Below are 15,139 nucleotides of genomic sequence, written 5' to 3' on the forward strand. Positions count from 1 at the left end.
TTAAGGACACTGACTGTGCCTTATTCATTTTCGTATTTTCCAAAGTCTAGCACTGGTCCTTCCATGTAGTAGGTTATAATTATTTGCTAAACAGATGAGATGCACAGAGGCAAAACAGCCTAAATCAAATTTTGTATATTATGCACTGACACACCAAATGGCTTTTCTCCCCTCCAACCAGTGGATATTGGGCCATTTGTGCTGATGCTGACTTCCAGCCATTGAATCAGTTTCAGAAGAAACACTGCTCTTCTCCATACATCAGTGTTTGTGTAATCACTTAAACACTTTACTGCATTTACCTTTATTAAAAAGGAGAGGAAAGTGAGAAAATTATGGGAATTATTGGGTGTGCTAAAAGTGGTAAACATTTATCTCATTGTATGTTTGACCCGTTGCATTTAACTGGTCAACTCTGTGGCCGAGTGTGAAGAAAAAGAACAAGACCGTTTGTCAAAGATTTGTGACTGAAAAGTGAGGTTTAATTAGGGGTACTTTAATATGGGAATTTTTAGAAAACTCCCCCGCTTCCTTTACAACCTGCAAATATAGTTAGATTTTGTTCTTTTCACTTCATAAACATTTCAGAAATATATCGTATAAAAAGGTAAGTTAACTGGCATTGTTTGGGAAGATGACAAATATTTATTATAAAGATCTTTAAGTGGGTGTTTATTAAAACAGAGTAACTTAGCAATTTTTCAAATGATAAAAACAGCTTTTTATGGATGGTGTGACTGGGTCTGTAACTAAACCCGGGTCAGAGACTACTGTGTAGTTCACACTCAGCCACGAACTGGGAGGGGCCCTGGAGCAAGTCGCTGGAATGTTCTGGCTCAGAGTTACTCATCTGTACCAAGGGGATGATCTCTGTCAGGGTTCTTCGCTGCTCTCAACAGACTGAAGTCCCAGGGAGACCCGAGTCTTCTCAAGGGAGAAGGTGCTCAGGGGCGCGCCAGAGACAAGTGTTCCCAAGATTCTTCTATGAAATTTGGACACTGGGTCTGGGGGTGGAGGTCTTTGCAACTTTTCGTTGAAAATGACCATCAATAGGCAAAATAAAAGGCATTGCAATTCATATTTTCACGTTACCCCATGAAAAAGGTTGTAGTGTTTTCCTTTCATCTTCACGCCAAAGAAATTATTTATGGTGAAGACCATCAGAAAGTGGTGGTTCTCTGTAAAAATCGTTTTACACGTCGGGAATTGGACATCTGAGGCCATTTTCTGGCTTATTGGAGTAAAAGAAAAGTCAAACAAGCCCCTAAAGAAAACCTCATCATCTAAGCATTCTCTCCTCAATTATGTGTCTAGTCAAAACTTCGTTGGCACCGTTTCCCGGGAAGAGCAAAAGTAAACGTTTAATAAGTTTATTGTCCAATCGAATGGCCCTGATTTTTCAGCTCATTTCCGCCCTGGGGACCGGGGAAATCCTCGAATGCAGGCGCCCCGCTTTGCCGGGCCCCGCGAGCGCTTGTCCTCCCCTGGGGGCCGCGCGCGGAGGAGGGTCCCCCTCCGGCTCGGCGGCGCAGGGAGGAGCTGCGGGCGGGCGCGGCGGGGACACCCGCGGGGGGCGGGGGAGGCGCGGCGGCCGCACCCCGCCCTGGGAAGCCAGCGGCCAGGTGTGGCTTCGGCGCCGGTGCCAGCGGGGAGGAGACTCGCGCCCCCACCAACCAACACCAACACCCAGCCGCGACCCAGCTCCTCTGCGCCCGCGCCGCCCTCCGAGCCACAGCTCTCCGGCCCGCTCCGCTCCCGGCCCGTCGCCGTCCCCGCCGCGCCCTCCGCCCGCCGCGCCGCGCTCGCAGCGGCCGGGCCGGCCCTTCCGAGCCGCCCCCGCCCCCTGTCCCCTGCTTGGCCTCCGCTCCCGAGGCCCCTGCCTCCTCCGAGCCGGCCGCCCCGCGTATGCCGCGCCGCTGAGCGGCTCTGAGCGCGCGCCGACATGAGCGTCAACGGAGGCTCCCACCCGCGGATCAACACGCTGGGCCGCATGACCCGCGCCGAGTCCGGCCCCGACGTGCGCTACGAGGCGGCCTACTGTGGCGGTGGCGGCGGGGGCACCAGCAGGATGTACTACTCCCGGCGCTACACGGTCACCGACCAGAACTCGGACGGCTACGGGTGGGTACCGGGCGCGCGGCGAGCACGGGGCTCTTGGCCGCGGCTGCGGGGTCTGCACTCTCTCCCCGCACGACGGGCAGGGAGGGACCGCCCTCCTCTGCCCGACGAGGAAACCCAGGGTCAGAAAGGGGAAAGTCTTTGTGCCCGAGGGCAGGAAAGCATTTCCTGTTGGCGCTGGGGCAGGAGCCCGGTGTCCGGACGCCCCACGCGCGGCGCGAACCGAAGTGGGAGCGGCTCTCGCCGTGTTGGCGGGGACTCGGTCCCACCCTTCTCCCCTCCCGCGAGCCGGGGCCGGGGGCAGGCCCGCCAGGGCTCCAGGCAGGGCGCGGGGACAGGGCCGGTCTCTCGGCTGCCTCCGGGTCTGCCCCTGCGCAGCGGGCGGGGCTGGCATCCCCTTTGTCCCGGCCAGCAGGTCGGGGTCAGGCAGGCGTGGCTGCGACAACAAAACCCAGCCTCTCTAACTGTAACCAAAAGTCAAACAGCCCGTGGGTGGCCAGGGTCCGAGTTGGCGCTCCGCGGTCCCTACTGGCTCATCCCAAATTCCTGGTCACCCCGAGGCCACGTCCGCGCCAGCGCCTCGGCTCCTCGGCCACCCAAGGGCTTTTGTGTGGCGGCTGCGCGTCGGGGCGGCGCGGGGTCCCATTTTAAGAAGGTCCCGCCTCGGCCTCCCCCGCCACCTAAAAGAAGCTTCCCCGTAGGGGCGGCCGCGTGGCCCGGGTCGGAGCTCCGTCGGGACACACCTGTCCCCCTCGGTCCGCCGCGCCGCAGCCCCCGCGGGGAGCGCACCTGTGGCCCCGCGCCTGCGTCCTTTGTCTCCCCCTTTTAAAAACCGCCCGAGAAAGGACCCCCGTGTCCTGGCGGCGGAGCGCGGGGGCAGGGTCTGCTCTTCGGGCAGGCGAGTGTGGGTGGGGGCCCGTGATGGGGTGGGCGCCGCGACCCACCCGCGCCGGCCGGCGACGCCGGGGGCCAGCCCTGCTCAAGGTGCGCCCAGGCAGGCCCACTGGGAAGAGGGCACGGTCTGCTTCTCAGAGTCAGCGCATAACCGATCGAGGGGTCATTTGCTGGGTGGGGGAAGATCATGAACCTGCATTTGCCGGGTCCCCGGAGCTGGACTCGGGATGCCCATGTGAGCCGTGAGAACTTGGCGGCTCGCCCCCCCGCCCCCGGCAAGCCCTTCCCGTGCAGGGCTTTCGGGAAAGAGGCTCGAGTGCAGAACATTATTTGCCCGGCCCCGCGGCCTCAGGCTGGGGAGGAGCAAGCTGAATACACTCCAGGGGGGTTTTGTTTTGCCAGCATTTTTGAAGGCAGCGGCTGCTCGAGTTGCAACCTGTTTTCTGCTTGGATTTATTTATTTTCCTGCAGCATCTTGATAATTTACTTCCTTTTTGAGTTAGCAAAGAATTGTCTCAGTCTTGGAGCTCTTGGGTTGCTGAACAGAACGCAGCTGGGGATTTCCAGGAAAAATGTGCCAAGCAATAGGGAGAAGCGGAGAGATTTTTTTGCCAGTTTTCACTTTGGTTTTTAAGTTTGTTTTAAAACTTGGCCAACCATTTAAATCTGAAACTTTCCTTTTCCCTCCCAGTCTTCCACTGTTTGGAAAGCACATTCTTTTAATCCACACATTTAAATCCAAGTTTGAATTTGCAAGGATTCTTGAGCAGCTCTTCTTTTCGGCGTATTATGAACCGAGAATTTTGTTTTTAATTTGCTCTGTTATCCTAGAATACCTGTCTTTTAAAGTGACAATAAACATTACTGTTAATGGAATATTTCGCTCCCTTGGCTTCCTGTTGAAGTAAATTTGTAGTTAATACATTGGTTGTTGAACTGCATAAAGATACATGGTTTTTAAGTTTCTTCACTGAAGCAAATTTGGGGGAGACTGTTTTCTTCTAGTATAGCATCATTTCTTGTGCTCGGTTTTTCCCAGCTAAAGGCTGTTAATAAACCTGTTAAGTTTTACATCTCTCTGGGAAGGGAAAACAGACTCAGGTGAAAAATTGCCTAACTTTGAGGAAGGGTGTTTTTCCTGCGCGTGGATGTTGTCTGCCAGGGCGGCCTGCGGTCCTTCTTCCGGGTCCTGGTAATGGAGTGTCCCCTAGGCTGCCGCTGCCCGCGGGGGTGCTGCTCACCCTTCTTGAATGGAAGAATTAGCACAATACGGAATGGCCCGCCGCTGCTGGCTGCTGCCTTTTAAAGTAATGGCGACCGACTGCAGAGACAGGGCCCCGCCTGCTTTCTTGGTGGCTTTGTGGTTTTGCGCGGAGGGATGTCTGCGCTTTGTAGAAGTAGGGGACCGTCTCTGACCCGACTGCCCTCTGCTCAATGAATGATGGTTAAGAGTTTAGTAAGTACTTTTCTGACCAAAAGCTTTTCTAAGTAAAGGTGTTTTGTTTTGTTTTTAAAGCACAAAAAGCGGTATGAAAACTACTGGTTGAATTTAAACTCATTTATTTCTAAAACGGCCACTTTCTTGGCTGAATTAGATTGGTGATTTTTGAAGTAATCAGTGTTTGCATTTAGCCCTTCCCTAAATAAACTAACAAGTGTGTAGAGAGCTGACATTTTATACTATTTCCTTTTAAAGTGACTTTAAAACATCTTCCCTTTGCCCTTTACGTTAATAACATTGGTCAATTTTTAGAACAGTATTATTTCTCCCTTGTAATTCTCCCTCCTTCCCCCACCTGTCTTTTGTGTCTTCTTTATTTTATTTTAGGCTGGATAGAATTTGCAACTATTTTATTTAACTTCTTCTTGTGAATTACTCTAGCCTTATTCCTGTACTTAAAAAAAATTGCAAATCTGTAGTGAAATTTGGTGGCCGAGTGAAAAAGTCTTAGTTAGATCTTTCACTGATCAAAGTATGGATTTTGTAGGAGGATTAAAAGCCGAATACAATCATTAAGCTTCAGAAATATGTGGTTATTATGTTAATGCTTACTTTTGTCCAGAACTCGTGATTTCAAAACCAAAATGCATGTGGTCACTATTTGATATATATTTTAAAGTTTGTTTTACACTACCTTTTAAAAGAAGCCTATCTGTTAGCCTGAAATAAGAAGGTCCGTTTGTACCAAATTTTAGAGTGGAGCAAATGCAAAGGAGTACAGAAATCTCACTTTTCCTTTTTAGAGACAAATAGATTAAGACTTGCCCCAAATCCCTGAGTCCACTCATGGCTGAGTTGGCACCAGAACCCAAGGCTCCTCACCTCTGCCCTCCTGTCATCCTGGGCCTTTATTTTTTTTGTTTTATTTTATTTTTTATTTACTTACTTTATTTATTGTTTTGCTGAGAAAGATTTGCCCTGAGCTAACATCTGTGCCAGTCTCCCTCTATTTTTGTGTGTGGGTCACCACCACAGCATGGCCACCAACAAGTGGTGTAGGTCCGTGCCCAGAAACCAAACCTGTGCTGCCAAAGTGGAGCACACAGAACTTAATCACCAGGCCATGAGCTGGCCCCCTTCCTGGGCCTTTAGACTGTGTCCCTTGTGTGTTAGACTGGCCTGTCCTTTACTTATATGAAGAGAGTATCTCAGTTCCATTTATTCATCCATCCAGCAGATATTTACTAAGCTTCTGCTGTGTGTTAGGTGTTGGGGAGATTCAAAGGTGAAAATACAGACTTCTTGAAAGGAGCATATGCTCTAAAGAAAGGTAAGTGCACGAGTACTGTAATAGAAAAGGATGCTGGACAAGAGGGTACAGGTGACTCAGCTTCATAAGGAGATAACATCTGCGGTGGATCAACTAGTAAGACTTTCTGAAGGAAACAGTGTTGAGTTAGACTTTGGAGTATTTCCGCTGGTAACGATAGGTGGGCAGAGAGAGCAGTCCAGGGGGAGAAAAGAGCATGAGAAAGTGAGAGAGGTGGAAAATTAGGAGCAAATTCAAGGCCTATGTCTTCTTTTGAGCGTTCGCCCTAAGTGGGCATGCATTAAGATGTAAGGGGGAAGGAGAGGTTGGGGCCAGAGCCTAGGAGACCCTGAATCCATGGGGGGAATTTGGATAGGCACAGGGGAACCATTGCTTACATCGAAGCCAGGCAAGGTCTCCTCCCCGGAAGGAGCAGGGAAATAAGACTGTCCTAACTAAGTGACCTTGAGGACTCCTTCTGTGGCCTCAGGGTGCAGGGTGGCATGAAGTGGGGAGAGTGCAGGAGGGAGCTGGCTTAAGGAAGCAACTGCAGTGAGATTGAGGTGATGAAAGTCTGATTGAGGTTGGTGGCAGTGGGACAGGAAAGTAGATATTGCCAGGTGGAGTGGCAACTTCAGCTAAGAACTGGATGTGAGTGGCAAGGAGAGTCTGAGAAATCAGGCTTAGTGTTGGGTGACTCACAGAATGTATATTCCAGTATTTTTCTGGGAAATGATTGCAGAGTAAGATTCAGTTTAGCTTACTATATGGTAGATAACATTTACATGGTTATTAAGTTTGGGTAAGTTATATATTTTATAAAAATATCAGATCAGTGGTTAATAATAGTTATCATAACCTGGCAAACACCCATGATGTGCCAGGTACATTATGTCTGTCATCTCGGGCCTCACGACAAACTTCCCATTTTTACAGATGGGAACAGATTAGAGTAGTAAAATGGCTTGGCCTAGGTCTCACAGCTCGTTAGTGGCTGAGCTAATATTGGAACCCGGTATACCACCATGGCTCAAGAAAGGGTCTCACCTTAGTTATTAGAATTCATCTTTACTACTTGTCAACTCTTCTGTCTAATATGAGTTACTTCTTTTTAAATTGTTGCATTCCTATAAAATAGTTATTTCATCACCATTGTATTCTTTCATTAATACTCTCATGGACTTTCCATCTGCTTAGGGAAAAAAACACAATATGAAATATGATGCTGCATTAAGCCGACTAATTGTTGGTGAGATCTACAGAACAGCTTTAAACAGCAGTTAATTTTTTCTCTAAATATGGACATAATTTCATTGTTGTCAGGTGATTGAAATATCTTGGGAAAGAAAAAACTGCTGATGGCCATGATGCCTCAATGCTGACTTCTTAGGGTGGAGCACAGGAGGGCTTGGGTGTGACTAGGGAGTCCAGCTCAGCTCTCAGCTAACCAGTCTTTCCAGATGGGGAGGTTCCAGAAGCAGTGCTGAGGCCTTGGCACTTGGAGCACTGCCCCACCCTTTGCTCTTTTTTCTCAAATCTTGCGCTCCATGGGAAAACGGCTGGGTGTAGTTCTGCTGTTGAAGCCACCTCCCCAGACCCCAAGACTCAGTGAGCCACTCATTTGAGGTAACATCCTGTAAAATCCTAGCACAGTCCAATAATTTACACCTTACCACCAACACCTTGGGCTGGAAGGGTCCAGGACCTTCAAAGACTTTGAGAGTGTGAAATCTACCTTTCAGGAAAATGATGACACTTTGGTAAGATGCTGCTGCAAAAAAGTCTAAGTTTTTGCTTGGAATTAAAATTCTTGACACACAAATGTAACATCCCTTGCTTTCTCTGGCCCCTGAAAAAAATGAAAAGGGTGTTGGCTTCTTGGTGGATAACCAGATAACTTGTCAACGATTCTTTTTAGGCTTCAGAAGGAATGTGAAATTTCGTGTAGGGAAGTAATTTAAAATAGAAATCCCTAAATTTGGACATTGAATTTGTAAGGATCAAATAGTCATATGTCATCCCAGTTAATAAAGGAAAGGAACACATCTCTTTCTGAATTTTCTTGTCCTGTTCAGTAAGTTTCTTTCATGCTGTCACACTGTATCCCCTCTTTCAGTTGTCTCAAATCGTTATTTTCAGGTCTTGTAGGCAATTTTAGGAACCTGTGAAATGCCTCACACTTAATACCCAATCCATTTCTCCTTTTTCCTTTTTTTTTTTTTTTTTTTTTGCTTCTCATCCACTCCCAATTTGTTGCAGGATGTACTTAAAATTATGAACTGGGTGAAGTTCAAAATTATGAACTGGGGCAAAAAACACAAAATGGAAATAAAAGTGAAATCTGAGCATGGTGTGCTGGCAGCGGCAGCGCAGCCCTCTGGCCGTGAGGATTTAGTTTCTGCGGGGGTTGCGGCGTTGCTGGCTCCTCTGAGCCTCAGGCCAACCCCAGGAGGTGGGTGTGTCCTTACAGGTTGCAGATGCAGAAACTCCAGGCACAATGAGTCTCAGTAACTTACTCAAAGCCACAGGCTGTAGGACTTGGAAGCGGCTGAGCAGGGAGTGCACCCCAAGTCTGCAAACGTCGGAGTCTTTTTGAAATTAATGATATGTGATCAGCTTGCCCCGCCCCCCATCCACTGAAAACGGTGTGAAAATAATGAACATGGGAAGGAAGTGGAACTTTTATTAGAGTACTGCGTCCAAAGTTACTGGGTGAGGACACGATGAAGGGTCAGAGGAGGACCTCCTTCTAAACGTTACAGGAAAAACCCCCTGGTTTGCTCACTGTTGGGGTAGGAATGGGGGTTTGAGGAGGATCCTGCCCTGCCTGTTGAGCCGGTAGTGAGGTGAGTTCTGATGGCCTCGGATCAGCCTTTTATTTGCCTTTGTTTTTCTTCTGCTTTACTAAACCAAACAAACATGCATTAAGTACCCTCTGTGTGCAAAGCTCTGTTAGGCGCATGTGGGAGTCGAAGGTGACTACTGTGAGGTGGGACTTTGCTCCCCCGGAGAAGGGTGAACAGGTGTGTAAATAGCTAGTGCAGAGTGAGGGCAGAGCTGCCATCAGGAAAGCGCAACAGAAGACGCAGCTCTTGGTCTGTAACTTCCTGAGGATGGACACATGGCTTTCCCACTCAACCGAGTGTGCTTAGAGTCTTGGGGGTAGCGTATTGTCATTAAATGAAAAGTAAAAGTAGTTTTTTTACAAAGGTCACTTTTTTGTTTTTACTTAAGATCCTTTAAAGAAACTCAAACAAGATAGTATATGTGAAAATGCTTTGAAAATTATGAAGAGCTAAGCAAATAGATTTTAAGATCAATATTAATGCATTACATAATTATAATTTCCAACAAATATTTATTGAGCTGTTCTGAGGCCATTATTCCATGAGCCTGAATACAGAGACACGTAAGACGATATTTCTGGCACAGGTGCAGGACCCTATGTTGATGGAATGAACAAAAGAAAGGGGAGAGAGAGAGGGAAAAGGAGAGAGAGGGAGAGAGGGAGAGAAAGAGAAAGAAGGAATGAGAAAGGGGAAGGGAAAGAAGGAAGGAAAGAAGGAATCCAATGGGAGGGAAAGTATATTCACCAAAAGAGATACAGAGTTAGGTGGCATGGGCCAAGTGTCTATTGAACAGTATAGATTATTATAAAATTACTTTTATAAAACAGAGTAACTATGTAAAATATATTTTTACTGTGTAGTACTGCATGCCTCTCTTCAAAATTTTTTGTCTTTTTTTGTATAACATTCTTGGCAACAAGGGTTAAACTAATGTCTTAAGGTGGCTAATTTTGGAGTTCCTGTTTTTTTAAGAAAAGAGTGTTATTTGGAGGTAGTAAAAGAAAACCTGGAAGGCTCTGTAATGTTTCTCACACGGGCCTGTAGTCCATCCTTGGATGAAAATCCAGATCGTGTTTTCCTTTTAGCCGCTGCTGAAGGGCTTGTTCTGTAAACTGTTGGGACTATTACCTACTTGTTTAAACAAGTTTTAGAATGAACTAAAAAAAAAGAGGTTTGTGGAGGCAGGTTCTTTGTAGTATGAATCATTTGTCTTCGTGAGTTTGAAGATGAAACAGAATTTTGGAAAAGTCACTTTAAGGACAATTTTTTTTCCAAGAACAGCTATTAATTTTAGTTTAGAAGTCTTTTGATCGACCCAAATGAGTTTTGTTTTCTTATTTATTTTTTTAGAGCACATATCTTTCATCCTCCATGCCACTGAAGTGGAGATTTAAAAATTGAACTTTGACCTTGTCAGTCCAATTCCTAACATGGTTTAAAATCTCTGCACCCCTAACATTTATAGGTACCAGTATTGAAATTTTCTTTGAGGCGAGGCATTTTTAAAATCCTTATATGCTTCTTAAGTACACTTATTTAAAAGTTATTTCTTCAGGTATGATACAATTTTGCATTTTCCCAAAGTGTACTGTATGAATTGAAGAGGAACCTTCATTATCATTAGTCAGAACAGACTTTTGTATTATTTTCAATAGGAGGAGTGAGTTTGGTGGTTTCATACAATAGAGTTACAGAACAAGTAGCTAAGAAATCTTAGATATCATTTAGCTAGAAAATTGCTGAGATTAGAAAAAAAGTCTAAAATTATATGGTCCAATAAAAAGTATGATTTTACCTAAAAGTTTTAAATGACACACAACTTTTAAGAAATGCACGTGATCCCTGAAGGAAACTCTCCTGTCCTTCCAGAGAAAGAATCCAGCACTGCACAGTGTCGAGTATCTGATCTTGGACTCACCTGATGGGTCAGAATCCTTTCTCCCTGCACTTCCTCCTTGATTTAGGTACAAAGAGTTCTGTGTGAATTCTTCACCCAGCCAAGGCAAGCCAAATGAACTGTGAAGACAGGTTCTCTTTCCCCCATTACTAAACCTCAGGGGGCCTGTGTCTCCCTTCATCTCGTTTTGATGGACTGAGCTATTGGAAAAGTGTACACCTGCTTCCCTTTCTCACTAGGTCTGTTCCCAAAGGGTGTCCTTGGCCACACATCAGACTTACAGATAAAAGATAGGATAGGTAGATCTTGCTTTAAGGACCAGATGCAGTCCTGAAAAGTTGTGTATAAGATGAAATTTGGTTGATCAGATCGTACTTCCTATAGACAAATAGCAATATCAAAGCTTCTTGATTTCGTTATTGTAACACTTCAGCTTTTCATTTTTTCCCACCCTTAAAGAGATTATATTTCGAGCATTCCTCTTTCCTAAACAGTTGTTAATCTGTTTACTAAAATGCCAGGCAAAACACATAGATTTTAGTGGATATGAAGAGCATGTATGGTGACCATATGCAAATACTTTAGTAAGGCATGAAGAATTCTTTTTGGTATTAACAACATATGAAGTTACCTGGTTTTTTTAAGTTCAGATTATGTAGGTGAGGGGAAGCAGATAAGATGTCTTATTTATAGAGATGCCAACTGCTCTCCAGAAATAGGAATGTCTTCTAAAAGTAGGAGGAAACAAAAAAATGTAGATGGTCCACCAATGTTTTAAGCCAACTTTTAATTGCCTCACCTCTCTTTTTCCTGGATACCATTCATTTAAGTGTCATGTAACTAACTACTTTAGTATTTGGGTAAAAAGTAGCTGGTGAGTTTCATGTTTTGTTATCAAATGAATTTAGTTTCATGAACTCACTTTTAAAAGACTTGTGTGTAAACTTTGTTACATTCATTCACAACTGAGTTTGGCCTCCCTGCTCCGTTTTCTTTTAAAACATTTTTATTTTGGAATAATTTTAGATTTACAGAAAAGTTGTAAAGATAGTAGAGAGTTCTCGTATACCTCTCACCCAGTTTCCCCTATCTGCCTCTGTCTTAGAGCTCATTTTGTGGGGTTTGATAGTAGCACACATTATTAAATCATTTCATCACACATTAAATCATTAAATCAAGAAGCTCGGGCTTTCTACTGTGCTCAGAGAGAGCCCCTTCATTTATGTGCTTGGGACTGGCATTCTTTGTGGGAATCACCCTCAGAACCAAATTGCTGAACAGAATTACTAAATGTTTCAGAAGAAACGTCCGGTACTCTGATGCCCCTTCGATAAAGAAAGCAAATACAATTACACAGCTCCTTCCTAATTCCTTATCTATCCTAGGGTTCTAAATGAGGTTTCTGCATTTCTGAGTTTTTTCCTTTGTCTTTTTTCTTTCCTCTATTTTACAATAGGTACATTTTGGAAAGTGTTCTGACTCTAAGACAGTTGGAATTTTGCACAAGTTTGGACAGCTGATGTAGTCCTGTTGATATTTCAGCAGTAGGAGAAGGGTGCCAGATTTCCTGTGTAATTCTGAGGGGAAGAGAAGGCCTGCATTCATGGGGGGTGGGGGTGGGGCGTCCTGGTTTTGATAGGGGGCAGTTCAGGCAGCAGGCTGGGGCCTGCCTGGAGGACCTTGTCAGCATCTGGGAGTGGTTCCCAGGGAGAGCTTGGTTCCCCACCCACCCACGTTCAGCTAGTGCTGGCTTGTTGGGGAGTCTCACTTGCAGGGAGGGACCGCAAATAGGTGGCAGAGAGAGAAAGTCAGAGCTTTCCCAGGGTGAGATGATGCAGAATCAGGTGCCCTAGGAGAAGTTTCCCACATTCTTGTGATTTTATCCCATCTGTGCATAGTACAGCCTGTGTGTTTCAAACTTTTTTTTTTTTTTTTAAAGATTTTATTTTTTTCCTTTTTCTCCCCAAAGCCCCCCCGGTACATAGTTGTGTATTCTTCGTTGTGGGTTCTTCTAGTTGTGGCATGTGGGACGCTGCCTCAGCGTGGTCTGATGAGCAGTGCCATGTCCGCGCCCAGGATTCGAACTAACGAAACACTGGGCCGCCTGCAGCGGAGCGCGCGAACCTAACCACTCGGCCACGGGGCCAGCCCCTCAAACTTTTTTTTTAAACAATGAAATTCTTTCTTTAAAACACACGCGGACACACCCACCCACCCACCCACACAGAAAACGTACACACATAAGAGAAAGTCCAGTACATCAAACAGGCATCAAATAGCCTCATGGGAGGTGCAGGCTGGCCCAGCTGAAGGGCTGGGTGGCTCTGAAGCCCTGGGAGGAACGCAGGCTTCTTGTCGCACATTCATGAGGCCTTTTCTCAAACATTAAACAATAATTTAATATGCTTTAAATCTCTCTTAAACTAAGCTGTAGAAGGCCGTGCTGCACCATAATATATCTTAGCAAATTAAAAAGTAAAACTTTTATTATACCTTTTTTTTACTTTTATCTGGAGCAAATTAAATTCATGTAATCTTTTTCTTTAAAATATGGACCATCTACAACGCTCTTCTTAAACACCACTGTTCTTTTAAGGTTTTCTTCCAGAAAAGTGCTTTATTTGAAAGGTACGTTTGGATGAACATCATTGTAGAGAATAATATTCTAGGGTCATCTTGAAAAGAAAGTCGCTTGTTTTTGTGTTAAAGATAATTACATTTCCCGTCACTTCCTTCACATCATTATTGTCTTTTACTGTGATTGCAGAAAATATTTTTGTAGAATAAGCTTTTCTCCTGTCTCCCACCGTTTTCCTCAGCCAGACTGGCCAGTGAAACCTTCGTGCCCTGGGTCTGATGCCATGAGTCTTCCTTGGGAGGGACTTGTGGTGTTGGGGGGCTCGGCATTCTTTACCACTGTGGGATGAAGCGGGGGGGGGGGGGGGGGTGCGGGATAGATCAGCTGCTGGGATATATGTTTTTACAACTCAAGGAGTCATTTCTGGATTGGATCTTGGACCTGGAAAACAAAACCCTAAACTTGCTGTGAAGGTCATTATTGGGCTAATTAGGAAAATTTGAAAAACTTCTGTAGATTAGAAAATAGTGTTCTATCAATTTTAAATGTCCTAAATTTGATAATTATACTGTGGTTGTATTATTCGATGTCTTTATTCTTAGAAAATACATGCTGACGTATTTTGGGGCAAAGGGTCATGGTTATTCTCAAATGGTTCAGAAAAATACACATATACATAAATCCACACACGTACAGAGAGAGGGAGAAGGGGGAGAAAGGAAACAGGCAAATATCAACAGTTGGAGAGTCTGGGCGAAGGGTCTCCAGGAACGTTTTTGTCTCCTATTTGCAACTTTTCTGAAAGTTTGAAATTAAACTTTGTGTCTGCTTTCTCTGTGTTTGCCCCACCAGTCAAACTGGTACGATGTCCAGACACCAGAACCAGAACACCATCCAGGACCTCCTGCAGAACTGCGCCGACTGTTTGATGCGGGCGGAGCTCATTGTGCAGCCGGTAAGCCTTCTTGTCCTAACGTACCAACCACGCCTGATTGTGTTCCTGGCCAGCTTAGACTCATTGCCTAACCTGTGCTTCCTTATTCACTGCTCTTCTCTGCATACTGAGAGTTGATCTTTGCAAAACAGCCTAGAGAGGGATGTATATCTTCTTAACCTATTTGTAATGTTGGCTTAGCCATGGGAAACTAGTTTCACACAAAGTTTTTTTCAACAAATCTGTATGCTACAGATTGCCACCCTTTTGGAAATGCACTTAGGTGATTTTGTATACTTTGTCTTCCCAGAAATGCAACCTGACATGTTTATGTCACTGGATTGTGATGTACACCATCAATTTATAAAGTTTTTTTTCAGGAAAAATTACCGTATTGTTAGAACAATTCTGTTTGAGAAACAAAAAAATATGGAAAAATAAGAAATTGAAAATTGAGGGAAAATGGTAATATTTATGAAAGCCCTGTGAGGTTTCTTGATATTACTGAGATAGCTTAGGATCTCATTGAAAGAGGGTTAGAAATCACAGGTTCCGTGATATTTCACGTGTCAAGTTTTTATTTGAAAACAGTGTAGCATTCACATTTGCTCTGAGTTTGCTGGAAATGGACTGAAAGTAGGGGGCCCATGGCCACCTGTTCTCTCCCTGTCCCGATTTATTGTGTCTCTTCAGCAAAGGAATTGAGTCGAGTCTCCCCAATGCCGACATCAGTGTGGGGTTAAATCTGGCAACTGGCTCAGCACAAAGTAATCCTGTTAAATATACAGAGGGATTTAACCAAGCGAATTTATGGGTTCTGTTTAGAGGATGTCTTAACGTTCCAATTTCTTTAATTTTAGATATGTGTGGGTTCTAGTTCTGGTTTAGTCCACCCACTTAGAAAAATAACTTCACTTTAATCCACATACAAAGGTATTTGCGGCTCAGTGAACGAGCTTGGGTCTAGTTCCGGTCGTTTCCAGTCTCTGATTTGAAATACACTCCTCCAAATATTCATCACGTGTGGGGACTCCTTTACATAAAGCAAAATCGGAGGCGTGGTGTCTTAATAGTGAGCACACACCCAGACCTGGACGCGATTTGTAGTGGCTGTGGATG

The 15,139-nt window shown here is 45.1% G+C and overlaps 1 protein-coding gene across 3 annotated transcripts in view; it reads left to right on the forward strand.

The window, feature by feature from the left end:
• Positions 1-1,556: 1,556 nt before the first annotated feature.
• The window catches only part of DSP (desmoplakin), a 40,508-nt gene continuing 26,925 nt past the window's right edge, over positions 1,557-15,139 (forward strand). For 2 of the 3 annotated variants that reach the window (XM_023624425.2, XM_023624427.2), the window contains exons 1-2: positions 1,557-2,121; positions 13,939-14,041. In XM_023624425.2, the coding sequence (XP_023480193.2) occupies positions 1,943-2,121; positions 13,939-14,041 (282 nt within the window). In that variant the 5' untranslated portion in view covers positions 1,557-1,942. Of the gene's footprint in view, positions 2,122-8,243; positions 8,609-13,938; positions 14,042-15,139 lie in introns of those variants that run through there. The other variant, XM_023624426.2, reaches the window with a different exon arrangement.

This window comes from Equus caballus, chromosome 20, assembly GCF_041296265.1.
Source record: "Equus caballus isolate H_3958 breed thoroughbred chromosome 20, TB-T2T, whole genome shotgun sequence".
Lineage (NCBI taxonomy): Eukaryota > Metazoa > Chordata > Mammalia > Perissodactyla > Equidae > Equus > Equus caballus.